The sequence below is a fragment of the Corapipo altera genome, unplaced genomic scaffold (assembly GCF_003945725.1).
Source record: "Corapipo altera isolate COAL_440 unplaced genomic scaffold, ASM394572v1 78, whole genome shotgun sequence".
Classification (NCBI taxonomy): Eukaryota; Metazoa; Chordata; class Aves; order Passeriformes; family Pipridae; genus Corapipo; species Corapipo altera.
Window position 1 is genome coordinate 7,263,754 of NW_020884904.1, and position 25,858 is coordinate 7,289,611.

Below are 25,858 nucleotides of genomic sequence, written 5' to 3' on the forward strand. Positions count from 1 at the left end.
CTGATGGTATTTTTTTCATTTGGTCTCAAAAGTCTAAGGCCTTGGGATCCTTTGAACGACATTGCCCAATTTGAGAAGGATGGAATACTTCAGACAATGGAAAGACACTTATCTACAAGGATGTCAAACCACAAAACAACGTGCATAAACAATCAAATTACACGGCACAAGGTAAAAAGTCTGTTTTGGGGAATATAGTATTCTTTAGGACTGTTTAGATACACAGCCCTCTTCTACAGCATTTTCATGTAAGCATAGCATAGGCTGAAAGGTTTGTTTTGGATAACTACAGCTTATGACTGTAGACCTGTAACATCATACCATCATTAACTCCAAATAATTATAATCATTGGTTGACATATTCTATCCATTTTGGCATTTTTCTTCCACCTAATCTTAGTGAAAATGACCCTTTAGTGGGTTTTGCACATGACTGAGCTGAACTTCACAGTTCAGCGGTTCCAAAGCAGAAAACTTCACATAGGTTTTGGAGTGGAGAATTGAGATCCTGCAACTTCAATTTCAGTCTTTGCCATCAGCCTTTATCACTTACTTTCTCTCAGACAAGACAAGAAACCTCTCTCCATCCTTTCCCTTAAACAGAGATGATATTTTCTTATCTCACTACTTTCATCTTTAGAGTGATATATGTAATTGATAACACACTTCTTAAACGTTGAACTGCTGAACTAGCTAAATATAACCCATATCACACTGAAAAACTTGTATCTTACTATGTATGTAGACTTTTCTTTTATAATACCTGAATCTGAATGTCTCTGAAGCATTGGGAAGTTGAGGTTTATAACTGCTTTTCAGACCCTCTGGTGAGAAGTTTGAATCAATGTGTTTGGTTTACCCATCTGAGAGGTAGGGAGAAACTTTCTGAAGCGCATCAAGAAATTAGGCATAAAATTTCTATGATATTTAAATCCTTCATGCACCTTCTGAAAAATCTTCCCTGGGAACTTTGATTCTAATTTTTTCTTCTTTTCATCCTTTCTCTTATGTAGAGTTGAGTGGGTACACAAGTCAGCAAAGGAACTATAAGGTTCATCACCAGTATGTGTCAGTTAAAGCTACAAGTATATTTGGATAGGTGTCTTAAGGATGTTGTCATTTGAAGAAATGCTTGTCTACAGGGCATGTGTGTAATATCCTTAAGTAGCTGTCAGGAGTCCAACTACTAGGAGTTGCTGAGAAAGCAGTCAGACTTCCTAATCTCACATGTATTTCCCAGCACCCCGAATTATTTTGTTTAAAGCAAACACCCGAGTTTCCAATTTGACAGCAACTGAGTCTCTTGTAATCCCTGTTTAATCCAGAGGTCTGCCAAGGACTGCAGGCGCCGCAAAACCAGTGATCAGCCGTCCAACCACAGCCAGAACACAGAGAGCAGCTGCTCAACACCAGAGTCAGTGCAGGAGCTCTCAGATGATGATGGCAAGTATTTGTGTATCCCTGGGTCAGGCTTTAATGTTCTTCCCTTTGTACCTTATTCCTTGAGCCAGCCCTGGGACATTTCCCAGCCCAGTTAATACCATGGGCCAACAGCCCACAGGCAAACACACAGAATGTTCTGCATTTCTGTTCTCTGTATGTATTGCCTCTCTGCCTTATGCTATCCATGCCAACAAGGGCTTCCCACTCCTGGCACAAACATGTTGAAAAAATACACTGACATTCCAGTCAACAGATAGGAAACAGCCCTTGTCATTCTCTTTTCTCTGCTTTTGTTAGAGGTGACCTTGAATGTTTCAGAGATAGGGGCAGGTGTGAGCACTCTGTTCTCCTCCCCTCAGCTGGAGAACATGCTGCCAAAATTGCCTGAGAGCTGACTGAGAAAGGGCTCTAAGCCAGTGTCACAGGACCCGTTCCAGTGGCCTGAGTCTTCAGGGTGGAAGATTCTGTTCCCTGTCTCCTTCTCCCTGTGTTTCTTCCTGAAAGCATCCCCCTGGCTGTGACAATTAGATCACAGCCAGCCACTTGCTGGGTGAATCTGTGTTGTGTTTCATCACTACCACTAGAATGGTGATGCAAAACATAATTCTCCTTCAATACTTTGCCACAGGGTTTGAAAGCCTGTGTGCTCAGTGTGGGAAAGAAATGAATCACCTGAAGGAAATTCACTCAGCCGTCTTATCTCTACAGAGAGCCCAACAAGACATACACAGGTAACTATTTGCTGTCATCAAATCAATTATTTTAATGGGCTGAAAATAACCTGTGGCATTTAACCTCTCACTGTGGCTGTTGGAGAGTCTCTGTCAGCTGCTGGGGTGCATTTAACAGTTGTTTCTATACATAACCAATTAACACACAAAGACAAACCCATTCCCTGCTTGAAACAGTGAGGAAATCCCTTCCTCTTAAGAGTCTTTATGGCCAAAAATCTTCACCTCAGCATGTTTCACACCTCATGGCATTCCAGACTGCGAAACAGCTGCAGAAGTTGGGAGGGGCTGGGCCATGTCCTGGCTACAAATAGATCTCTGCTAGCCAAAAAGGTGTGAGGTCTCCCTTCTTGTAGAGCATGTTTCTGATTTCCTTGGTTTTCTGTAGAGATGCGGGCGTGTGGTCTGAAAAGCTGGACTCCATGGTGAAAAGCACTAACTTCCCACATTTTGTTTAAATGGCTAATTGCTGTCTGAGGGAAGTAGTGACCACACCTGCTGCTGACAAACAGCTTTGCCCTGCAGACACCTGTAGCCGGGACAAGGGAGTTATTAATTGCTACATCTGCTCCAGGGAGCCCTGCTGGTTCCCCACTGTGTATTATCCAGCTCTCCTGAGGCTTCACTGTGGTGGGATCACATGAGGCCCACTGTTACTAGATGCCAGAGCCATTGGTGACATGGCTTTGGCTTCTCTGTAGCTCTTGGGGGTCTCCAAGGCAGGCTCTTGTATTTGGGAAGTATAGGGCATAGGATTATGAGTGCTGAATAAAGTGATTTCTTGGGGTTTGTGCCCTTACACCTTCCAATGCCAGTCAGCATGCTCTGCCTGATCCAGCTCCAGGAAGTACTAATCTCTCTGTTAAAACAAAGAGGGAGGTAGGGTCTGTGGGGGCACAGTGCTGTACCTGTGAAGGTGTCTCTCTCCTTATGTAGAAGTTCTGGGCATGTGCACACATATGAATGCACACCTCCTTCCAACCCACAAATAATCGTACTGCTTTCTTTTCCAGAAACCTCAGTGCTCTGAACAAAAAGTCCTTCCACAGGAAGGCCTCTTCTGAAAGCTTCCTCCTGGACTCTCGCTGTTGGTTTCTCCTCTGCATCTTTCTTACGTGTCAACTATTCATTAATTATGTCTTCAAATAAAATCACTACGTTTGGCAGCAATAATGATTACTGGCTGCAGGAGGGGGGCCACTCGCGCAAGGAGCCCAGAGAGGCACCAAAGCACTTTAGAACCAACGTGGCAGAGGTGGAAGAAAGTGGAAAAATGAGGTTAAAAAGGGACCTAGGAACCTGCGAAACTTTGTTCCTGCAGATTTTGTCATTTTTGCCTTTTACATGTACATCTTCAAGGACCTCTTAACCTGTACGGGCCTTAATGCTGAAGCCAAATGTAGCTTTAATTGTGCAATTTGTTTTCTATGTCTTGTCATTTTCTGATGCAATTAATAATTACCCAGCAGTATTGGTAACCCCAAAATGGTAAACACCCCAGTGTTTTGGAAAGGTCACACCGGCCTGGGTCATAGCTCCAGGAGTGAGGGAGTGCAGTTGGGGAGCTGTAAAGAATTGATGTCCATGGTGCCTGTCCGGCTGCCTTTAATTAATTATGGGAGGGAGCACACTTGGTCCAAAAATCCACCCCCGGGATATTAAGTCATGATTTGTTTTGTCACACACAGAATGAGACCTCAGGATGTGTTTTATTTTCCATTCCACAGGAACTGTAAATATGCACAATTTCCTAGAGCCATTCCTCTTTAGGAAATGGGAAGTATTCGGTGAAAGCTCCTTGTTTGTTTGCGGAGCTGACTGGTGTACTGGATCTGGCCCATCGAGTGTAACGTCAGATATGCCTGTTTGTAAAATCTGGTCACTTACTATTATTGTTATTATTTGCTATATGGCTGTTTTATAATATCACACACTAGCATTGTAGAGAGAAATCCACTGCCCCAGCATAGGTGAGAAGGATGGGAGAGATATAGGTGTATGTGTGTTCGGTCTTAGGCACATTTTTTGTCAAAGGTCAGGAAAGAGGGAGGGTTTTGCCACTGCATTGTTCAACTCTGTTAATAGTCTTCCTATTTTACACCATTTTTTAAAGATTTGCAATATTTTCTGTAGACTGCGGACAATACTAAGCCTTTCTTTTCTGGCCTGAAGTAGTTCCAAGTGGTAAGTACTGCTATATATACAGCCTTAAAATACTTAGTGGTGGTGCCAGTCTGGGCTATCTTTCAGTGTAAATGTTTCCAAATTTTTAAGTACATTCCTCGTCATACTCCCCGGTTAGGGGACACCTGTTTGTGCTTGATATGTTGAAATAAAACTACACACAACTTTCACTGACAGTCTATCTGACAAATTATTTTTGGCTTTGTATTTGATAGCGTTTTACAAGTAAATCACTTTTTAGAGGAAAGTCTACAGGAAAAGGCCTCCAAGAATCTCAGACACAGGCCATAAGTTAGAACAGCAATAGCATTTTGACACCTCCCTGGCTGAAATTGTTTGTGTCTTCTAATTGTAGCAACTTCCTCAGAAAGAAAAGTGGTTGCCTTGGTTTTCACTGTTGTACATGTAAATGTACAGACTTGTCTTGGATTTAGAAAACCTTTATATTAAGGAGGTGACTTGATGACAGCAAATAGATACTTCCAGGAAGAGAACCACAGCTCTCTGATATGGACAGGATGAGAGCTGGCATCTGGAAGCCAACAATCAGGGAACTGATCACAAATAATAAAGGGCAAGTGACTGTTGTTAGCAAAAATCTCCAGAAAACCAAAGGATTCTTGATACTTGAAGAATCATACTTCAAGAATGTCAACATTGTTGATTCAGATTGGGTGTCTTTTTGAAGAACATCATCCTGGTCACCCTTTTTGAGGAAGTCTGACCTGTGCCACAGATAAAACTTGATGAGATGGGGTCCCCCCACCTCTGGCTGTCAGGCTATGCAAAGTCCTGTATGCACCTTGAAAGTGTTCACTGTGCAAACACATCTGCTAATATCCTTTGAATGCTTCAGCAAGTCAGCACATCTCTGGCCTGTCAGCACAGCTTTCCTCATCACACACATCCTGCTTTGGAATTATTTGAGTTACAGATAGGAGCCTCTCTGCTTCTGTAGGGCTATTTACATCTCTTGGATACAGCTGTGTGTGGGTTTGAGAAATGCTTACTAAAACAACAACAGGGAAAAGAAAACAGCCCATGCCCACCTGAACCAAAGAGAAGCAGTGCTGAGAGGAACCATCCGGTAGGTGTAAATGCAAATGCTTGAAATTGTTTGGATCATTTCCATTTTACCAAGCTACGCATCCACGGGGATTTCACTGGGACTTGTTACTGCAGTTAAGTAAAACACTTGCCACAGAAGGAGCAATTCAGTGAAAGAAATTATCAACTTACATAAACTAATTATGCATGAGCAGAGTAGGAGTTTCCAACATTTACTGCTGCTGCCGCAGGGTATTAAAAATAATCCAAAAAGAAACAGTCTATAAATCCTTGTGCCATTAATTTTAATCCAATTTCAACATCTTGAGGTGAATGTTCATACGGGATACATGCACATGGAAGATAAAGAGTATTCTTGAGGAAAATCACGTTCAGAAATGTTATTTCTCTGGGAGGAATATCTGCTGGGGGAAAAGCTGAAAACCATTTCAGGGCGTTAGAAAACCCAGTCTGTGCGTCGCTGGGAAAATTCCCCGTCCATCCTTCGGCCCTCCTTTTCGTGATCAGTGAGCAGCCCGTCAGCGCGCGAGCTTTTTTGAATGGAGGGGCACGGATCGCGCCGTATCCCAGCGTGGGTTCTGCCTGCTCTCGATAGGTGCAAAGCGTGTTACCAGGGGCAAGGCACGGCCTGGTTTCCCTCGGCTCCATGGGGGGGGGGGGCACGGCGCCCCTGGGACGGGTCGCTGTCCGGGCGGGGGCGGCCCCCCGCGGGGGCGGATAAAGGGGCAGAGCCGGCGCCTCCCCCTGGCCGTGCCGAGCGGAGGCAGGACGGGCAGTGCCGGGCCGGGAGCCGCGATGGCAGCCGGAGGAGCGGCGGGGCTGCTGCTGGTGAGTGCCGGGTGAGGGGCTCTGGCCGGCCCGCAGGGTGGGAGTCTCTGGCCGCTGTCTGCGGGCAGGGGCTCGCCCTCAACCTGCCCGCCGCGAGTAGGGGCTGGCACCTGTCCGTAGCCAAATCCCTCCTTTTGACGGGAGAAGAGGCTTCTTCCAAGTCCGGAGTGGAGCAGCCCTGCATGTTGTCCTACCCTCCTCTTCCTTAAGAGACTTTAGTAACTTACCTGAACTTTTTGTTTGTGTTGCTTGAAACTTCGGGGATCCTGATTATGTGGGTCTCCTAAACCTGAAAAGGATAAGGAAGGGCAGCTGCTGTGAACCCAGCCCCGGGTTGCGGGGAGCCCCCTGAAGGGTGTACGGACTAGTGACGCGCCCTCCGAGTCTCTCCCTAAGGCTGCCTTTCCTTCTCTTCTCGGCGAAAAAGAAAATTACAAGTCAGGAGTGAGCTTTTTTAATTGTCCTTGGTGAAACTGTGAAACTGGAAGTTTCCTGAACTACGCGATTACAGGAAAGACTTTCAGTCTCCCAGGGAGAGAGTTGAAAGAGCGCAGCTGCGGGAGTCGAGCTCTTGATTTCAGCTTGGAAATTGCCCGCTGATGGCAATTAGCGGCGGGGAGCTCCGCGGCTGTCCCTTCCTCTCCCCCTGCATCTGTTCTAGGACCTTCTCTCTCTTACGGTTTACAAGTGAGGGATGTACTTCGGTGTCTCGAAACCGAGCTCCGCGCTCGCCTACCTGCGAGGCACTCAGGGTGCGTGCCCCGCGGGCCTGTTCCTCTTAAAAAAAATTAATAATAATAAACATATGTAAAAATATGTGTGTGTGTGTGTAAACATTCCCAATGCTCCTGTGGCTACAGTAAGTTATTTTTGTTAATGACTCAACTTGCCTTCTGCTTACGATTACAGAGCCAGTGAGAAGTGCTGGATGAGGTCTCTGGGGCGTATCCTCCATTTTGCGGGGGGGGGGGGGTGGTGGAAGACTAACACTGATCCCCATGAATTAAAAAGATGGGAGGAGGGAGAAACGAATGCCTTGCATGTGGTAGAAACTTCGGCCTCTGAAGTTCCATTGCAGTGAACTAGTGGAAAGAAAACAGAATTTTAAATGCAGTCAGGGATCTGCGGCAATAGTTGTCTAAAACCCATCAGCTGCTGCACGGTGGTGCTTTAACCCCAACTTTGTGATTGCAATTACTGCTGTGAGCAGCACTTAGCAGAAATTAGTTTGGGTTTCCTCTGTGGCTTCCCATAAACTTCTGAATGTGTTTCCAAGTCTTTACTGGTTCATCTCCCTGAGATGGTTATCATGTCCTGGGAGGATGATTCACTCAGATGCCTGTCTGTATTTGCTGTAGGTTATGCTGCTGACAATGCCTGGAACCCGAGCAAAAAACTGTGAAGAGGGAGAGTACTTCCATGAAGGACACTGCTGTGTATCTTGTCCAGCAGGTAAGACTTTGAGAAGTTACAGCTGATAATGGCTGTGTTTCTTTCTTGTGGAGATGACTGATCACTACTGCTTTTTACTGTTTCATCTGGTGAAAGTGTAAGCCCATCTGGAGCTGTGATGGCTTCTTGGGGCTGTTAAGGCTGGGCTCCATTTTGAAGCAAGAGTCCCTTGTGTGACAGGTGATGACTGGGAGAGGTGCCTTGGCAGCAAGCCGGGAAAACTCTGCTTATGGTTGAAAACAAAGTGTTCAAAACTGGGTAATATTTGGTTGGGTTTTTTGTTAACAAAACACTTCAGATAGCACAAAGAACATGCCATGAGGAATTGTGGTATTTCTGTGTCTGTAGGTAAAACTTGGGTTTGGTTTTGCTCTCCCCTCCTTGCTCAGTGTGTGCAGAGTTAAGGAGTTTTGTGTTGAGAAGTACCCTGCCCCTAGAGACTATCAGAGGGCTATTTAGAGGTAATTCAGAGAAAGGAGAAGAGTAGATCTTATAAGCAGTTCTCTCTGTGCTCATCAACTCCTTCAGAGATGGTGCTGGCCATATAGCTGACTCTAAGCTGTTGCAGAGAGTCATCCTTGTCCCCTGTGTGTTCCAGCAGAGGCCTGGCTGTATGCCTTGTTTGGCACTGCTCCTTGTCTGAGCAGCAAATGGGGAATATGCCTCCTGACTCTCCTGTGCTGGTTCATGTGGCACATGATTCATTTGTGAGGAGGGGTTGGACTCTCCTCAAAATGGGTTTGTGTTGTAACATCCTGTTATAGCCCTTTGTCTGTTTAAAAGATCCCTTGAGACTGCTGCTGCCGGTTCTCTTCTTCCACAGGTACTTTTGCTGCTGAGCACTGCAGTGCTCCACATTTGAGAGGAAAATGTCGCCCTTGCAAGGAAGGAGAGAGTTATACTGCCCATGAGAACGGCTTGGACGAATGCTTGTCATGCAGACAGTGCAAAGATGGTACCAAGCACGATTTTGATGAAGCCTTAACCCTTTCCCCTTTTTAATATGGAAAATCTGATCCTCACTGAGCATATTGAACTTAGAAAGAAATTGTCTTTATGATATGAGTATAATTTTTGCACAGTTGTAGAGTCACATCTTTTATATTTACTTTGTAATTTTTATGTTTTATTTTTTAGATCAAGTAACTGTGAGACCCTGTACTCTGACACACAATACTGAATGCGAGTGCAAACAAGGGTATTTCTGCACTGACAAGAGCTGTGAAATATGTCAGAGACACAATAAAATGTAAGTTTGATAAAGAATATAAGTGACTGTTTTCTTTCTAGGGAATGTTAGACCTGTGGCCCAATCAGTGCCAATAGCTAACACATGTTATCTGGCTGTAAATAATTGCCCTGAAGCCAAGTAGTATTACTCATGCATTTAAATTTTAGGTGTCAAAATATGTGGAGACCTAAAAAAACATGAACTTGGGTATTGTTGTGCTTGTTGCTTATGGCTGCAAGCTTGCACTTTTCATGTCTTCAGATTAGTATTTCCCCAGGTACACACTTGAATAAGCTTTCTAGCACCCAGTCAAAATTTTTGGGAAGTAGAACTACCTGTTGAAGGCAACTAACTGTGCATGAATAATGCATCTACTGTGGTTTGGTTTTTGTATTTTTCCCCCCCTACTTACAAGCTAACATACATGAGCTTTATCTGCTCTGCTTCTATTTAATCTTGTAGTACTATCTTGGGTCGTTTAAAGGTGCACTTCTCACAAAGTTATCTGTTTATGCCTCTAAGCTCTGCCTGAAAAAAGTCAAGTCTATACAGAGCTGCATGTTGCTCTGGAAATGTTGATACAACCCTGTGTTGTCATCCACTGCAGGTATCCAGAAGGGAAAGAAATCGACCGGAATTGCAATGCTACAACAGGCCTAGGATGTGACTTACGGGATCAAGGTCTGGTACAGAAATCCCACTCAGCTTGGTTTGTTGGGTCTGTGGCTTCAGGCTAATAACACCATAGCAGTCTGTAAAACAGTGGTTTGAACTACTGTAACATATTTAACAGCTTCTGTGTTTTAGTCTGGGAGTTACTTGCTAAAGACAAACTCTCAAAGGCATTGGAGTGGCAAACCATCATAAGTTTCACTGGGTGAAAACCTACACGTGTTGCTGGGATTTTCAAAGTTGCAAGGGTGATTCTGCTGAAAGTTCCAGATATGTTTCTTACGCCTGAAGCTGTGTATGGAGTAGCTTTCTCTTCTGCCAGACCAGAGGACACTACCTATGTTACAGCACGTCAAGCTTGCTGTCACCTTTTGCATACTTGTTTCCCCTTTTAAGTGTCTGTCTGGAAGACCTTGTAGAAGTTGTGTTGCAGGTCTATGCAGAATCCCCTGCTGCCTTTGGGGTAATGGTGTGCAGTGCAAACGAGTACTTGCACATTCAGGTCAGCTGAAAGTCCCCAGTGCCTCTTCCAGGACAAGCTAGCAGGGTTGTTGTATTAGTGCTGGGCTTAGGCTGTTTTCTAGGACAGCAAGGAATATCTTTTTGGGGGGCTGCTTCAGTACTAATTTTATTTCTTTTTCCTTCACAGGAAGCACAGCTCTTTCTTGGGTTATTCTTCCAATCATTTTGGTTGTTGTTATCGTTTTGCTGATCTTGGTATTTAAAAAGTTGAAGTGTCATAAAGGTAACTACTTGATTCTTATCCATAAAATTTGCTTTCCAGAATTAGGTAAAGCATGCACTAGGGCTATCTCTGGGGTTTGTGTTACTTTTATAGGGGACCTTTTTGAGCTCTAGTTCACTTAGCATGTGATTGAAGAAGAGTAGTTTTTTTAAATAAATAAAATGCATAAACCTTAACTGAGCATCCTTATTTTGCTGACAGATGCCTTTACTTCAAAGCAGGATTATAATTAGGTCCTTAAAAAGGACTTTTCCTATCTACTTGCCTTGTATTGGCAAAGACAAAAACCTGTGTCAGCTCAGATGCATGGTGCAAAAAGTAGCAACTAACTAGTTCATTAACTACTTTTGTTCTCTGCGTTTGGATGTGGAGATTTTTCTACAAATTTTTGCCCTTTCGTCATTTCAGCCTCTTAATGAAGGTGAACGTTAGGTTGATAAGTCCTGTGTGAATTTATTCTTTTAGTGAAATTGAGCTGTTTTCCTTGGAAATTTCTCTTTCCACTACTGTGTATTAAGGTGTTTTTGCAAGTAGTGTAGTTAGAATAATGTTAAAAATTGGTCTGAATTTTGAATGCTAACTTTGTTCAGATCATGCTTTACCAATTGTATTGCAGTAAAAACAATTCCTGTCTTTTCTGTATTGCAATAGCCCACAAAAATGCTGCGTAAGCTGGAGTGGGGGAGCATGCAAGAGTGACTTAAACTGCTTCTTGTTGTCTACATTTTACTAAGTGGGACTCTTCTCTCTGTGAAGGCACAGTGTTTGTGCTGTTGGTGGAAGCTAAGAGTAGTAGTGTCATGAAATGTATGACATTAAGCAAACTTAATGGCTTGTAAAAGTTTTGGTTTGTGTTACAAAAGTTTCTATTGTATATAAATCTTGCATGAATTCAGCTATGTTTAAGTTGCTGCAATTCTTAAAAGTTTCTTAGACACTTATTTTGTTTTTCAGCTGCTTCAGCTGATAAAGATGTGGAGAAAAGTCTGGTAAGTATGTGATAGATCAAATGTTTCATCTCAGTTTTGTGCAGTTTAATTGTGCACTGCTTAATTGTACTTGATGCATAGCCCTCAATGTTTATCTCACTGTAGACCTCCAGTAGGATGTGTTCCTGTGATGCAAGAAGTTGTGATTCATACAGGGCCAGATATTAGCAAGGGCCTGATAAGCTGCATGTGTCTGCTACAGTTGGGCTTTCCAATACTTCCCTTGGAAACACTTCAGAGCCTGTGACCAGGATGTTTTGAAAGCGGAAAAAAATTAGACTAGCTTCAAGCTTTCACTTCAGACTGTCTCCAGATGATACCTTGATCCAATTTAGTTTTTTTGCTCTTTCACATGTGTTCTGCAATCAGTGTCAGCTATCAGTTACCTGCATGGTGGTGTTCAAGCTTTTGTTGTAATTTAACAACAAATTATTTGTTCATAAGATCTACTACTCTTGGTCCAGTAAAGTGACTGAGCCTTCCTGCCTTTGGGCTCATGTCAAAAGCTACAGACCAGAACACTAACTTTTTGGCTCTAAACAGTCCCATAAGATATGAGGGATTTGGGGCTCAGAGCATGCCAGTTCCAAAGTGCATCCCTAAAAATGGTTTACCAAGCTAAGGCTGGCTGCTAGCATGTGTTCCACTGTAAAGCTGGATATACCCTGGCCTGCTGTAGTCAAACAGATAGCTGCTGCTGTATTTTGAAACAAAATGGTCAGCTGTGCTATGTATTTTCAGTCACTTGGCTTCCTATTTAAGAACTATGCTTTATAAAAAAAGATCAATTTCTTTAACCTGTTTACACCCTTAACAGAAAGTGTTTTCAATGAGAATGATGTACAACTACATGTGTGATGTGTGGGGTGGTTCCCTTCACATCCCTGCTTATGCATGTTGGTCATATGGTGGTGTCACACATGGGTCACTGACCTTGTGCAAGCAGAAACCACACTGGCTTATGCTCACAGAGGCTGTACCTTAAAAAACACGTCTCATGGGAAGAACAGTTACTCTTCACCCTCATTTTCCACATCTTAAAAACAATATTCCTAAAGCTTTCTGGTTTTAGCCCTAGCTGATATGTTAGATGCTAGTCTGCTTTGTACTTGTACTGTTCATGATGAGTTGGGGCTGTGCTCCCTGGCATATGCTTTAATGAATTGGCAATGCTGAAATGGATGCAGCCTTCCTTGGTTGCTTCCCTCTTTCTCCCCTCACAAAAGCTATGCGATGTGCACTCGTGCTCCCTGGTTTCTTTCAATTGATTCCAGTTTGTGAACCTGCCAGGAAAGTTAATCCAGCCAAAGAAAGCCTAAACTGGTGCACTACATGGAGCTGATAGGCTATAATCAGCTTGGCAAAAGTTGTGAGAGCATCAACCTTGACATAGCAAGAGGCTTGAGGCCCCTGTTGCTGTTAAGTCAGCTCAGGTGAAGCAAGGCAATTTAATTTCCTCCTAACTTTTGAGAGGTGCAAAACTTCTGTACCTAGAGAGGAGCAAGCAGAAATCCCACATCAGTGAGAACATCAGGAAAAGTTTCCTGCATTTGTTGTGGAGGTAGCCTGTGAGCCTTACCCCACAGTCCAGTGGGAGCAGAACAGACATTAAAGTGAAGAGCTGGGCTCTAAAACCATTTGAACTCCAGTTCTGTGAAGGCTGTAACTTTGCCATATTAGCAGGTCTCCTGTTATTTCTCTATCTGGTGGTTTCAAGTGTTCTCTTTTCTTCCCCTAGACTGTCTTTGTAGGCCTACCTATGAAACATCTCTTAAAGCATGTTCTTATTCTTTACAGAAGTCTGAGGGTGGTAGTGAAAGCCTCATTTTGCCAGAAAGGAAGACACCTGCATCTGCAAATAACTCAATGAACCCAGAGGATGAGAACTGTGGTGAGAGCCCAGAGAGCCAAGCACAAATCAGTATTAACTTGGAAGTAGAAGACACATCACCAGAGGAAGATAGTGCACTTACTGAGCAGGGCACCATCCTGCATGGGGACTGGAAGCACCGTGTGCTAAGGTGGTTGAGGAGGATTCCTGAGTCTTCAAAACCTGGCCAGAATTCTGCTTTTCATCAGAATAACCTATCTAATGTATCAAGTATTAGAACACCAGCAAATCGTGTGGTAAGTGTGTGTATGTGAAATTATCATCATGTTTTCTCTAATACATGTGTAATTTCAGTTCCATTTTTAACTATTTCTTGAGTTTTCAGGCAGAATGATAGAGGAGACTTTGCATTAAAGATGTAATAGAAAGTATGGAAAGTGATATCTTGGGAAAGCAAACTTCAATCCCTTACGTTTAATTTACTCTGCCTCTTTCATCTCCCTGTCAAAATGTACATAGAAGCTGCTCTGTAGCAAAAGCAGCAAATGTGTTGCCTTGTTGCTTCACTTCAGAGCTGTTTCATCATGCAATTTTCTTCACTCAAATTCTTTCAGCTGTGCTGTGAAACTTGTCTCCCCCACTTGGTGAGTGTGCTGTAGAAGCAAGCTGTCAAGTAGGTCAAAAATAATTGTAAGTGAACCACCCTGATATGTTGGAGTCATGGTCCAACTTTGTATTACAGGTACGAGAACAAGAGCATCGAATAATTGTTAAAGATCTCTCTCAAAAAGGTAAGTGTTCCATAAATTGACAGTACTTGGAATTTGGTTTTGTTTTCTGTTGACTAGTCTACTTAAGGAATAGTGTAGGGAGGCTAATGAATACTGCTTAGAGCTATAAGGCTTTTAGTAATTTGTAAAATATGCTGAAACAGGATTATTGCTACACTTGAGAGAAGTTGTAATTCCTGTGGTGAATTGTTCTACTTTTAAAGCATGACTTTTCTGCACAGAGGTATAGTGGACCCATGATTTTAAGAATAAGAATGGTACACATTTTTTTTAACAAATATTTTAAAACAAGGCTGCACTGCAGCGGTGTACTCTGCTTTAGTGAGTGGGGGGTAGGTCAGAGCAGGAAATCTTTCTGTCAAATGTCCACTGACATGGAAGACTCCATCAAATCCCCATACATCTACCTGGACCCAGCAAATTGTGCTGGATGTCCAGGAGATGGGTTTTTCTCATGATGGTCTTGGTGTGGCAAACCTATGGTTAAAGCCTACTGTTGAGTAGCCCTGTTAAGCTAAAGTGCCAGGCAGTGAAGCATTCCTCAAAACCACCTTTGCTGAATGGTGTCTTAGGAGACTTCTTTTAAGATATACAGACCAACAGACCTTCAGCTGTCTTTACAATCTCTTAGTAAGGAAACCTGGTGCTCCTTAGGTGCCAAACCTGGCCTTGCTGCTGCTGTTCGGTCTGTGCAGGCGTTGGCTGAAAATTAAAGGGAAAGCATGTACATTAGCTATGAAAAAGAGAATCTGTGTCTTAAAACCCAAGCTGATGTGTGTTGTTTTTTCTTTCAGAACGGAGAGTTTGCTTTGAGGCCTTTATAAAGGAAGTACCACCAAAAAACTGGAGGCAGCTTATGAGAACTCATCTGCATGACAATGATATTGATAAAATTATTTATAACTTTCATAATGATATAGAAGAACAATCCTATCAGATGCTTCTCATCTGGAGAAACACACTGGGAGAAAAACAGTGCATTATTAAGTTACTGAGTGAGTTGAAGCATATAGATAGGAAGGCTTATGATAATGTAGTGAACACTTTAAAAAGTAATAACATTATAAGTAAAGCGGAAGCTACAGATAAATGTTTATGAGGAACTTGAGAAATGCTCTTGTGTACATATACATGTGTCTACAAACTTCTGTTAAATGAGGACATCAACAAGCTCCAGTAAAAGTGATGGCATGGACTTGATATCCTCCTCACCTCATGTGGAGAGCTGGGAGGGATTTCACACTGTCGGTGTTTACACGGACTCCGGTTGTGATATTCACTAAGGTCTTTTGAGTTGTGCAATATTGAACTCAGGCGCCGGATGCCTGCTTGGGAGCGAGGGGCTCGTGCTTCCCTTTGTGTGTGGCAGTGCCGTGCTGTCCTAGCCTGTCTGGTGGGAACAAAGAGGCTGCTGCTGCTTTTGAGAGTATGTGTGCTTTGGTTTCTTCGTACAGTTTTGTTTTGTATCGGTCTGCTTAGCACCGTTGTGTTCGAAGCACAGCAATAAAAGCCTGGTTGAGAGAGAAGCAGGGGTTGACTCTTGGACTTCTTTCGGGTGGTGGGGTCGCCGTCCCTGGAGGTATTTAAGGAAAGCCTCACTGCCATGCTCTAGTTGGCACGGTGGTGTTCGGTCGTGGGTTGGACTCGGTGACCTGAGAGGTCTTTTCCAAGCTGACGGATGCCGTGAGTGCCCGGGGCGGGCGATGCCGCGGGATGGCGGGCGGTGCTCCCGGTTGCCCCGGTGACGCGGGGCTCCCGTCGGAAGTAGCGTAGGGCGGGCGGGGCGAGGCTTCCGGACGCGCTGTTGCATCAGCTCGGGAGCGAGGGCAGGACGAGGCACCAGGATGGCAGCAGCGGCCGCCGCCGAGCACGGTAGGTCGGCGACCGGCGCCGCGGAGCCCCGGCGGGGCCAGGCGGGGGGTCCTCCGGGGTTGTCACGGCTCGGCGGCGGTCGGTGTCGAGGCCCCGCCGCTGTCACGGTGTCAGGTGGGAGATGGGGGCGGTGGGGCGTCGCTGTGGTCGCCTCCTTCACGCGTCCCTTGGGATCTGCATCCCTTGGTGCCTGCGGTAGCGGGGCCCCCCCCGAGCCCCTCCAGGACGCGTTCGTGGGGACCCCACCGCCGCAGCCCCCCGAGGTGCCTCCGCGCCCATCCCGTGGGTGCCCGTGGGATGCGGCTCGTATCGTGCCTCGCCACGAACGTAAAGGTTAATGCTGACACGCGGTGATTTGTGGAAAAAAAACCTCGGAGCTTCTCGGTACTGAGGTTTGGAAACAGCTGTTCTGCAGCTCGATGGGTTCCAGGAGGTATTTGGTGGCTGCCAGACCGCTCGGGCTGTGCGCCTTTCGCCGCGTCCTCCGTCCTCTTTCACCTGACCCTGTGTCTCCCTTGCTGTCTTTCCAAGTCATCACTGTTCTCCCTTGAACTCGTGTCTGAACTTCTTAACTTTTCCGGATATTTTCTTTGGTCATGGTTTAATGACGGGTTGTACTGCTCACTTCCATATGGAAGGAGGGCTAGGGTAGTCCTGTAATTTTTGGCACTACCGTAGCAAATAGAAACTTGGAATACCAGTCATGCAAGTATGAAATACCATTATGGTATGTAAAGGGTTGGAAAATTCTGTCATTCCAGTTAAGGAACTGTAAATTCAAAGGTTTTGCTCCTTTTTCTTTGCTACTGAAAGTTACTTTGCCCTCTGTTCATCAAAAGTAACATTCCCATTAAAGAGAAATATGTTTTCCAGGGATTGCCTTTTTTAGAAGTGTTTTCAGTATCAAACAAAACCACCAAAGGCTCAGTTCAGGTGCCCTTTAAGAAACTTTTTAATTGAGTTCATAATTAGGCAAATAGCTTTTTCTTCTTTCTTTTTTTTTTTTTACCTGCAATTGCAATTGTTACATTTAGTTTCAGTTCAGGAAAAGTGGAAGTGAAGCTGACTGGGACTGACAAGCTCTTCCTCGATGTGGGATACCCCAGTCTTAAAAATCTCTGCTCAACCAAAAGCCTCTTGAATCTCATGTGTGAGTCTTGATAAGTCCTTTGTCTCTCTATCTGCGCTGTGTCTGGCATAGATGAAGTCACTGCACTGGTTTGGTGGTTCTGAAATGTTTATGAAAAAGGATAATTCATCTTGGCTGAGCAAATAGTTGGAATTCCTTCTGAAGGTACCAGAGTGACCAGCTAGAATGATAAATGGCCAATTTGGAGACATCTTAATAATGAGACTTGTTTAATTTGTCTTTTCTGTGTTGTTTTAAATTTGTTGGAAGAGAAATTACCTAAACTAGCTAGTTTACTGCCTGCTTTATGGCTTTTTGGTATTTACTTTGCTGTCAACACCTTCAAGGAACAGAAATTTTCATTTTCTAGTTAATAAAAGTGAAAATTTTCCATGAAATTTGATATTGTATGGTCTACGTGTCTTGATTAAACTTCAGAAGGTATTTTATGTGCAAATAAAATGTAGAAGCAGTCCTATGCCTTTGAGTCTGTGTGTTGCTGTGGTCTTGCAGACAAATTCCCAGTGTCCTTTAGTAGTCCCCAAAGCACTCCATGCATGGAAAGAAGAATGTGTGACAATTACATCACCCAAAGAGATTGTACACCAGCAGCTACTTTATGAGAACTGTATTAGTTAATATCTACAGTGGAATTTTTTGGAAAGAAATTCATAATGTTTCATTGTTAACATTAATTCTTATGATTTTTCAAGGTTATTTTGATACCTCTCCAACACTTGTTCTCTGCGCTTATTTCCTGAATAGATGTTGATATGACTTGATATCTATGGATCATTCCATTCACATGAGTTAAAACTCAGTGTTATGCAATGGCTCTGTAATACTCCCATGTTTCTGCCATCAAGAAAACACTTCTTAATGCAATGGAGCAATAACAACTGTAGTTTTTCTTTATTGGGAGTGGAAAAAAATTACAGTCAGAGAGAAAGGTAATTTCTTAGCCTGTTTTCCTAAAGCAACAGGGAAAACAAATCAGATGTACATATATCCATTGGCCCTTCTCCCTCAATACTTTTTGAATCCATCGATTTTTACTAATTGCATTTAACAGTGGACTGCCTCTTGCACACAGCTGGCTAACAGACTGAGCAAAGATGGGTTGGAGCTGTACAGGAGGATGGGGATACTGAAGTATATGGGAAGAGGGGATGCAGCACTTAGGAGGTACCAGGAAATACATCAATGGGAGTGTGTGATGAATTAAAGGCAGTGCAAGACACTGAACGAGGAGCTGAGGATACAGAATGGTCACAGAAAAACAAGATTTTGTAGATTTACTCTTCTTGTTTTAGTAGTGATATCAATTAAATCAGAATAGGCTTTTATGTAGAAGTAGTTTTTACTAATTTCTTTTGCTTGAAAAGAAATGGTCCACTGCTATATTGCCATCCAAAAAACACTGTTACCACAGTCATTCTTTCTTTCCAGGAGAGTACACTGTTCTTCATGAGAAAAGCTTTTGTTTTGTGAGTTCAGTCCAGTGTGGAGCTACTCACAAGAATGCCAAAAGCGAGAATTATTTTGTCCTGCATGTGCTGAAATAGGATGCTCAGAGGTTTTCAGAATTGCACTGATGGTAGAATCATAGAATGGCCTGGGTTGGAAAGGACCTTAAAGATCATCTAGTTCTATTCCCCTCCTGTGGGCAAGGACACCTTTCACGAAACCAGGTTGTTCAGAGCTCCATCCAGTCTGACCTTGAACGCTTCCAGTGATGGGACATCACTCAGCACTCTCTCAAACACTGATACTTTGCCTGTATCTGCAACTGGCTGCAGCAGAGAGTAGAACACTTTTGTCATAGCTTCAAGTTGTCATGTTCTGAAAAGTAGCTGTGGGTCTAGAAAATAAAGTTTGGAACTCAGCACAGCCTGTGAAATCAATGTGGGACACTCAGATTGGTACAGTGAGCCTGCTGGGAGCTCGAGACTGCTGTGGCTCAGCTACTGCTGCACTCTGAGGAAACTCTGCCAACAGCTGCTTGGGTGTGTTCTTGCTGTACTGCCCGTGCTGTGGTGCCCAGTCATGGCTGTGAGTTTGGGCTGAATTTGAGTCAGGGATCAGTTTTGGCATAAAGACATCCTCCTGTTAGGTCCCCTGGGCTACATGAGTATTTGATGTATTAGGCTTTCAAGTCTGCTGTCGTTCTTGCAGCCAGACACAGGCCAAACTTCATGATTTTAAGTATTAATGTGTGTGCCAAGATTGCTTAAAATAATTTTGGTTTGTCAGAGCTGAGCTGGTACTGATACTCACAGGCAGTATTTACCATCTCTCCTTGCCAAAATTGGTTTGTATGAGTTCTGTCATATTTGTTGGATTTGTGTGTAAGTTTGTGCAACTTCCCTTTTAGATTGGTTTGCAGATGTGGTTGGAAAGTGCTTACATTGTTTCATATTCACTGACTTCCATTCCATTAGCAGCCTGGTGTGTGAATAATGGTCATAATAACCCTAATCATATTTTGCAAATTGACTGTTGATTTCCTTGCAGTAGATCTTCCAAGATCTTTTCTTTGAGATATAGTTTCATTTCTACACAGATAATTCTTGTAATGCTTTTTTTTTGGCATTCTCCCTCATATGATTCATGTATACAAAATTCACATTCAAGGAAGACTTATGTCTTAGGTTTCCAGAGTTAATGAACACAACTATTTCAAACTATTTCATGTGTATAAACATGTGAAGTTCTGTGATGATAAACATCAGTAAATACTTAGGAGCGTGAAAAGTTTATAGTAAAATGAACTATGTGAGCTGAAACTGAATCCCATTCAGCTGGGTAAAACAAGCCCATAAGGTCTAGTTATGAACCATTACTTCCTTTTTATTCCTTATTTATACTGAACAGTTATATGAGTAGTTCTTCAGAGAGATTTTACATGAGTTTGTCTTTGCTTTTGTATATGAATCTTTTGTGAACTTCTATTTTTTAAATTGTTTTTTTTAAATCATTGATCTTTTTTATTAGTTCTTATGTGCTATCTTATATCATTTATACCCAAGAGAGTCAAACAAAAACATGCTTGGTATCTAGCTGCCATTTCCATGTCATTCTGACTTGCTATTGGATATTTTAATAATTGATTTCCATATAGAAAACATACTGCTCATAAAGCCTTAACTGATGATATTTGGAAAAACTTTTCAGTTGTACAGTTCCTCACATCCTTTCATATCCATCACTTCCCTGTCTCCTTCCATTCTTGCCTTTCCAAGAGCATTGGTCTGTGAGTACCTCCAGTGCTTTAGGAACTGCTTGTGCAGGTGTTCATTTCAGTGTGAGAAGCAACACTTCTGGCCATGATCTCTGTCGTGGTTTGGGAGCAGGGACAGGTGCTCTCACACTGCCTCTCTCACTTTACTGCCCTATGACCTTGACTTAAATTACCTTCTTGGCTCACTACCTAAGCAGGATATTCACTTAGTGTTTATACAGTACTTTGAACATGAACAGAACATTGAATCATTGTAGGAAAATAGGAATGCTGCCTTTACCTAAAGGGAGTGGCTAGCCCCAGTGCCATAACCTCCAGAGTGCTTTGTACCCACTGCCTTGCACAGGGCTTGCTCTTACTGTCAGCATCCCCACCAACTCAGAGAGCCTTTTTGCTGCTTCCTCTGTGTCCCTGCATTTGTAAAGATGAGACACAACTGAACCTGCTTTGCCTGTATTCCAAAGAGATCATGTAATTAAAAAATTGTGAGAGAGGAGCAGAATCTAATATCCTTTCTGTTTGTGTAGATCTTACTCATTTGAAATATAATTCATATGCTGAGGAGAGAAAGCGGTATAGGAGAAGTATGGGAATATACAGCAACAGCTGAACTTTTGGGTTTCTAGAGCAAATAGAAGTAACCAAGCATCGTGCTGGGAGCCTGCATGTGGGCAACAGTCCTGCAAAGATTCAAGGATATGCTCAAGTTCAGTAGACATATTCACAGCCTAACTTCAGTGTATAAAATTAATTGTATTTAAATATTTGCTGGATGACTGTTTTAGCAGCGTGGAAAAGAGGGGCTGGTTAGGTTCCCTCTGTGTAAAGAGTTGTCTCCAATTTCAGTAGATTATATTTCTTCATGGAAAGGACTTGTGCTTTTGCCCTTACTACTCCTTGTAATGATGTCTTCAAAAAACTTAAAACAGCGTGAGCATAATCCTGTTAATAGGAAATAGATATTTTTCTCAAATTTCTTGTCAGTTGCCAGAGCTAATTTGCAGAGGGAGATGTATACTCTAAGGATATATTTTGGTCATGGGATCTCCTTCTTTTAATGCTGACCCAATGTCCTGTGCCTCTCTTTACAGCTTCCAACTACAGTTTTATTCTGAGCATTAGTGAAGAGGAAGCCAGGGTGAAGGCTTTGAACGAGTACCTGAGCACTCGTAGTTATATCCAGGGGTTCACATTTTCACATGCAGATGTGGAGGTGTTCAGAAAGTTTTCGGGGCCACCTGTGGACCAGTATATCCATGTTGTCCGGTGGTACAGACACATAGAAGCAATCTATGATGGCAGCAGTGAAAAAAATGAGCCTTGTAAACTTCAAACAAGTGAGTAATATAAAACCGGTGGGCAGGTTATAGACTAGCTGACGTTGTATTGGTTTTTACTGCTGAGAATTCCTAGAAGTTCCCTTTTTTACTTTCTTGCACACCTTAAAATTTATAGTATCAACTTGTATTCAAAGTCATAACAATCTTCTTGCATACAAATACTGTGTAATTGATAGAGACTGACCTATTTGAATGTTAAAGCTGTTTCCAAATTATTATTTTTTTTTTTAAAATTCCTTGGTGTACAGAATTTGATTATGGATATTTTCTTTAAAAAGCTAGCTAGCTTCTGGGTTGTAAAAGAATATGTGAATTTGGGCTTGTTCCTTATAATATCAGGATTTGCTCAGTCCACCTTTTTCCTTGCAAAGGTAACTAAATATTAGATGTATGATATACAAACTCACAATAAAATAAACTAAACGCTTCCTCTTACAAATGTTATTAACACTGCATTTCAAAAAGGATGTCTGGGGTTCTTTTTTAACTCTGGTAATTTAGGCATTGCTGATGATTTGAGGAAATACTAATTGGTTAATCTAGGTCATCATGTAAGCATGGGTGCAGGCATTTTTGGGAGCTGCGTCACTGTCCTGAGCTGTTTCCCAATGAGCTAGTCTAATTTAATTGCTTTATAGTGAGATCCTTGCTCAAGGAGTCATGAAATAATAATAATAACACAGAGCTGTTGTATAGTGCTTGCAATACCTACAAATGAATGCACAGTGTCTGTCATTTTTGCTGCTGGTTGTTGACTAATATTACTTCAATACCATCTTCTCACAACCTCTCATCATATGTGTTCTCAATTCCTAGCAGACCAGCAGTTAAAATCAGACTGCTGTGAATAGACTCTGTGTGTGTGTGTGTGTGTGCCTGCAAGTGTTTGTGCTGGTTATTGATTTCCTTTCAGCAGAGAAGGGACCTCAGCTGCACCCCTGGCTCTGATTTATGCCACTAACTACAGTTTGTAGACTTTCATGGATCAGGGTAGAGCAGTATGAGAAAAGGTTTCCCTTTTCCTGTCCACGAAATCTTTAATATTAAGTCTCTCTTTCCAAAGGGTTATCTCTTTTTATCTTCATGATTTGTGCACATGTATCAGGAGTCCTGGAATGGGTTTCTGCAGTGTTCACTGTGAAAGTAACACATGAATCTGCCACGCTTACTAGACCTTGAATCCTTTATTAGTGGGGATTTTTTGGATGTACCAGAGAGCCCCAGGGTGGACTAGAGCAAATGAACTTCAGTTCAACCAGGGGACAGGCTGTAGCTGGCAGAGGTGTATTTGAACAGACTAACCAGTATACTTTGCCCTGGGTGTCTCTGCAGTGCATCTAACGTGACACCTAACTCACAAGCTGGGAACATTAGGCTGCAGTATCTGGGTTTTTTCTAGCGTTTGTGTGGTTGTTAGTAAAGAAGGCTTTACAGATTTATCTTTTATTAGACTAACCCACAAAGGCTTTTTTTTCCCTGAGGGAAGCGTTGGCCACAATTAAGCATGCCAGTGTAATCTTTGTAAATCAAAGAGTAAACAAATCCATCCCTTGGTGTATGATCTGTGTTATGGATACACTGCTCTTGAGGTATTCTGTTCAGGAATACCTCATGCAATGAAATGTTTAGAATCAACACATGTTTCCATGGATTCATAATGTGAAGATTAAAAGAGATTAAATTTTTTATACCATGCATGTTTACATTACTTGAAGGTTTTCAGCCAAAATATGCATATGAAGATATTGGGAGAAACAGATTTAATAAAGAGCACCCTGAGACACAGGATCAGAAAGGCAATTTTGTTGTCAAAACAAATAGTTTGTATAATATTTTAATTGCAGTTAAAATGCATACCATGAGAATTCATAAAGACAGTGCTGTGTGTATTAAGCTGGCAAACTTGCTGTATTTTTGAATTTTTTTGGTTTGCTTTCATTCCTAGTTAATGCAATAATTAGTTTAATATCATTACAGCTGTAAACAGCCCTATGCATAGCAAACTGCAACTTTGAAAAAAACCCCATGAGTTTAACAACTCTGTTACTTCTTACAAATTTAAGAGAAAACAAAAGCAAGAATATTGTCACTAATATTACTCTGGGCTTTATCAACTCTCTTTTATGGCAAAATGTAGCCTCTTGCTGAACTGGAGCATATTTGTGTTAAATGAGTGTGTTCAAAAATGCCTTGTGTACATAGCAGCAATGTATGATAAAAAGCCTTTCCATTTCCCCTCTCTCTTACCCTGAGTACACATACTCTGTCAATATTGGCTCTAGAGACCACCTCTGGTCTCTGGAGATTGTTTTTGCAAATTCTGTATGAGATCTGTGATAACACCATCACAATAAAGTCAGCAGCATTGCAGAAAGCCCAGGACTGCCATAACACTTCATTAATAATTCATTAAATTTGAAAACTCTTGGTAATGATTTAACTGAATTGCATGCTCTTACTTTTATACCCCCTTCCTTGCTGTTACTGGGATTAAAAACTGTGAGGAATTGCAACTTAGAGAGTAGAAAATAAAAGAGATTGAAATAATTTACTTTGGTTTTGGTGGCTTTGTAGGAGACTAATAGAAGTAGCTGGATTACTAGGATTGAAACTGCTTTGTCTATTTATATGTGGAGTTTTTTTCTTTTGAAATAACTTAAAGATATGATAAGAAGAAAGTGTTATATTGCAAGTGTGTTTGTGGAAAATGTCTTTTCAGTTTTCTTTAAACTATTTTTTCTCCTAGGTAAAGGCAAACGTGTGCAGCCCCCCTGGTCTCCCCCTGAAGGGACAAAACATTCTAAGCTCTGCCTCTACAACAGCCTGACTCGCAGTAAGGTGTGTAAATGAAAAAGTGGAGATTTCCATAGAAATACAGCTAGAGCAGTCATCAAACGTTTGTTTCTGAAGGGTTTGCTCTCTTGATAGTCAGGTCTCTGGGTGGTATTTTGTGGAATGATAACAAACACATGCCAGAAATGCTGTATCAGTCAAGTGTTTTTGATGGGCAGGTGTTATAATGCACACACTAAGTGTACACACACTGTAAGTCTGTGTCTGTATGTGTATACTGCATAGTATATAGTTCCCAATTGCAAGTTGTCGTGCAAAATAGCCTGGCTTTCAACTGTAATACACATAAATGCAGGCAGTGTGAGCAGAATAAAATCACAGTTTCTTTCGTTGGATGTTATCTGTGTAAAAAAAGTCTTGCCAATTATATAGTTGTTATATAAACTGGTAAAACTTCTTGTGGTTTTGTTTGAAAGTTCTTTGGGAAACAAGAGATATTAAAAATATTAATGTTACATGGAATGTAGTATCCAAGTACTTGTGAACTGATTATACTGTGTAACCTTTTTCAGTGCAAAAGAGAACCTTTACAATTGCAGCTTGAATAATGCCCTGCCTCGTCCAGATCTTTGTAACCTGATATCTGGATTCATAAGAGTGCAGATGACATAAGCAGCCACATCCTGTTATCTCTCTTACAAAATAAAGCTAGTGGTGATCTCAATTTATGGTAAAAATTTGTTGGAATTATAATCCATGTTTTCATGTTCCAATCTCCAAGTGTATTATTACTGGCCTGAGATCGTGTCTTCAATTTCTTCTGATCACTTTATCTTCTCTTTCAATTAAGGAAATATTTCAGCCTCAGAATGGAAAAAAGGTCTTGTGGTATTGCTGTGGTCCAACAGTTTATGATGCTTCTCACATGGGACATGCCAGGTACCGCAGTTCCTTATCATGATATAGGTAATAACAGTGCCTATTGGAAATGAAAGATTAGTAGAAAAGAGTACTTTATTTAGATGAGTGTATTACTAGAAAACACGTTTTTTTAAACTTGATGCTTGAGGTTTAAGGTTAAAATCATGTTATAAAATTATGTCACTGTGTGATTAAAAGCTTACTAGTAGATGTGGGTGAATTAAAACTGCTCTAAAATGATTGAGATCGAAGTGGTTTGTGCATAGAATAGAATACACTGGAGGTGTTCATTAAAAACATTCCTATATCTTTCATGTTTTTAGGTCATACATCTCATTTGATATCCTGAGAAGAATCTTGAGGGATTATTTTAAATATGACATTTTCTACTGTATGAATATTACAGATATTGATGATAAGGTAACGTTTTTTGTTAAATTCCAATCTAAAATACTGTACTTTGAGCATGGAAGTCAGAGAGTCACATGTAGTCGCCACTTGATAAGCCAAGATAAACCTTACACTTATTAACTTAGACATACATTTTGTACAAAGAGGTATTGATTTTCTCAGTTTTGTAGCATTCCTATGGTAGCA

The 25,858-nt window shown here is 42.0% G+C and overlaps 3 protein-coding genes across 12 annotated transcripts in view; all 3 read left to right on the forward strand.

Moving 5' to 3' along the window:
• Window positions 1-4,528, forward strand: part of OSBPL5 (oxysterol binding protein like 5) — a 178,260-nt gene extending 173,732 nt beyond the window's left edge. For 5 of the 7 annotated variants that reach the window (XM_027651033.1, XM_027651029.1, XM_027651032.1 and 2 more), the window contains 4 exons: window positions 33-171; window positions 1,326-1,443; window positions 2,069-2,174; window positions 3,188-4,528. In XM_027651033.1, coding sequence (XP_027506834.1) covers window positions 33-171; window positions 1,326-1,443; window positions 2,069-2,174; window positions 3,188-3,323 — 499 coding nt within the window. In that variant the 3' untranslated portion in view covers window positions 3,324-4,528. The remainder of the gene's footprint in view (window positions 1-32; window positions 172-1,325; window positions 1,444-2,068; window positions 2,175-3,187) is intronic. The other 2 variants (XM_027651030.1, XM_027651034.1) reach the window with 1 other exon arrangement.
• A 1,266-nt stretch (window positions 4,529-5,794) lies between these two features.
• Window positions 5,795-15,491, forward strand: LOC113950807 (tumor necrosis factor receptor superfamily member 1A-like). Of its 2 annotated transcripts, none has more exons than XM_027651041.1 (10): window positions 5,795-5,932; window positions 7,613-7,706; window positions 8,530-8,661; window positions 8,844-8,955; window positions 9,545-9,618; window positions 10,259-10,354; window positions 11,309-11,343; window positions 13,141-13,470; window positions 13,917-13,965; window positions 14,760-15,491. In XM_027651041.1, the coding sequence occupies exons 2-10, from the start codon at window positions 7,616-7,618 to the stop codon at window positions 15,062-15,064; spliced, it is 1,224 nt and encodes a 407-aa protein (XP_027506842.1). In that variant the 5' UTR covers window positions 5,795-5,932; window positions 7,613-7,615; the 3' UTR covers window positions 15,065-15,491. The 2 variants fall into 2 exon arrangements, with proteins under 2 accessions (XP_027506842.1, XP_027506841.1); XM_027651040.1 differs by lacking the exon at window positions 5,795-5,932 and adding an exon at window positions 6,185-6,254.
• A 232-nt stretch (window positions 15,492-15,723) lies between these two features.
• Window positions 15,724-25,858, forward strand: part of CARS (cysteinyl-tRNA synthetase) — a 33,123-nt gene continuing 22,988 nt past the window's right edge. For 2 of the 3 annotated variants that reach the window (XM_027651036.1, XM_027651037.1), the window contains exons 1-5: window positions 15,724-15,837; window positions 21,299-21,544; window positions 24,294-24,385; window positions 25,191-25,279; window positions 25,585-25,681. In XM_027651036.1, the coding sequence (XP_027506837.1) occupies window positions 15,810-15,837; window positions 21,299-21,544; window positions 24,294-24,385; window positions 25,191-25,279; window positions 25,585-25,681 (552 nt within the window). In that variant the 5' untranslated portion in view covers window positions 15,724-15,809. The remainder of the gene's footprint in view (window positions 15,838-21,298; window positions 21,545-24,293; window positions 24,386-25,190; window positions 25,280-25,584; window positions 25,682-25,858) is intronic. The other variant, XM_027651038.1, reaches the window with a different exon arrangement.

Coding starts and splice junctions, on each gene's coding strand:
- LOC113950807 (XM_027651040.1), top strand. CDS start 6,222: ATGGCAGCCGGAGGAGCGGCGGGGCTGCTGCTG. Junction 9,619..10,258: donor ATGTGACTTACGGGATCAAG/GTCTGGTACAGA, acceptor TTTCCTTCACAG/GAAGCACAGCTCTTTCTTGG. Junction 13,966..14,759: donor TAAAGATCTCTCTCAAAAAG/GTAAGTGTTCCA, acceptor TTTTTCTTTCAG/AACGGAGAGTTTGCTTTGAG.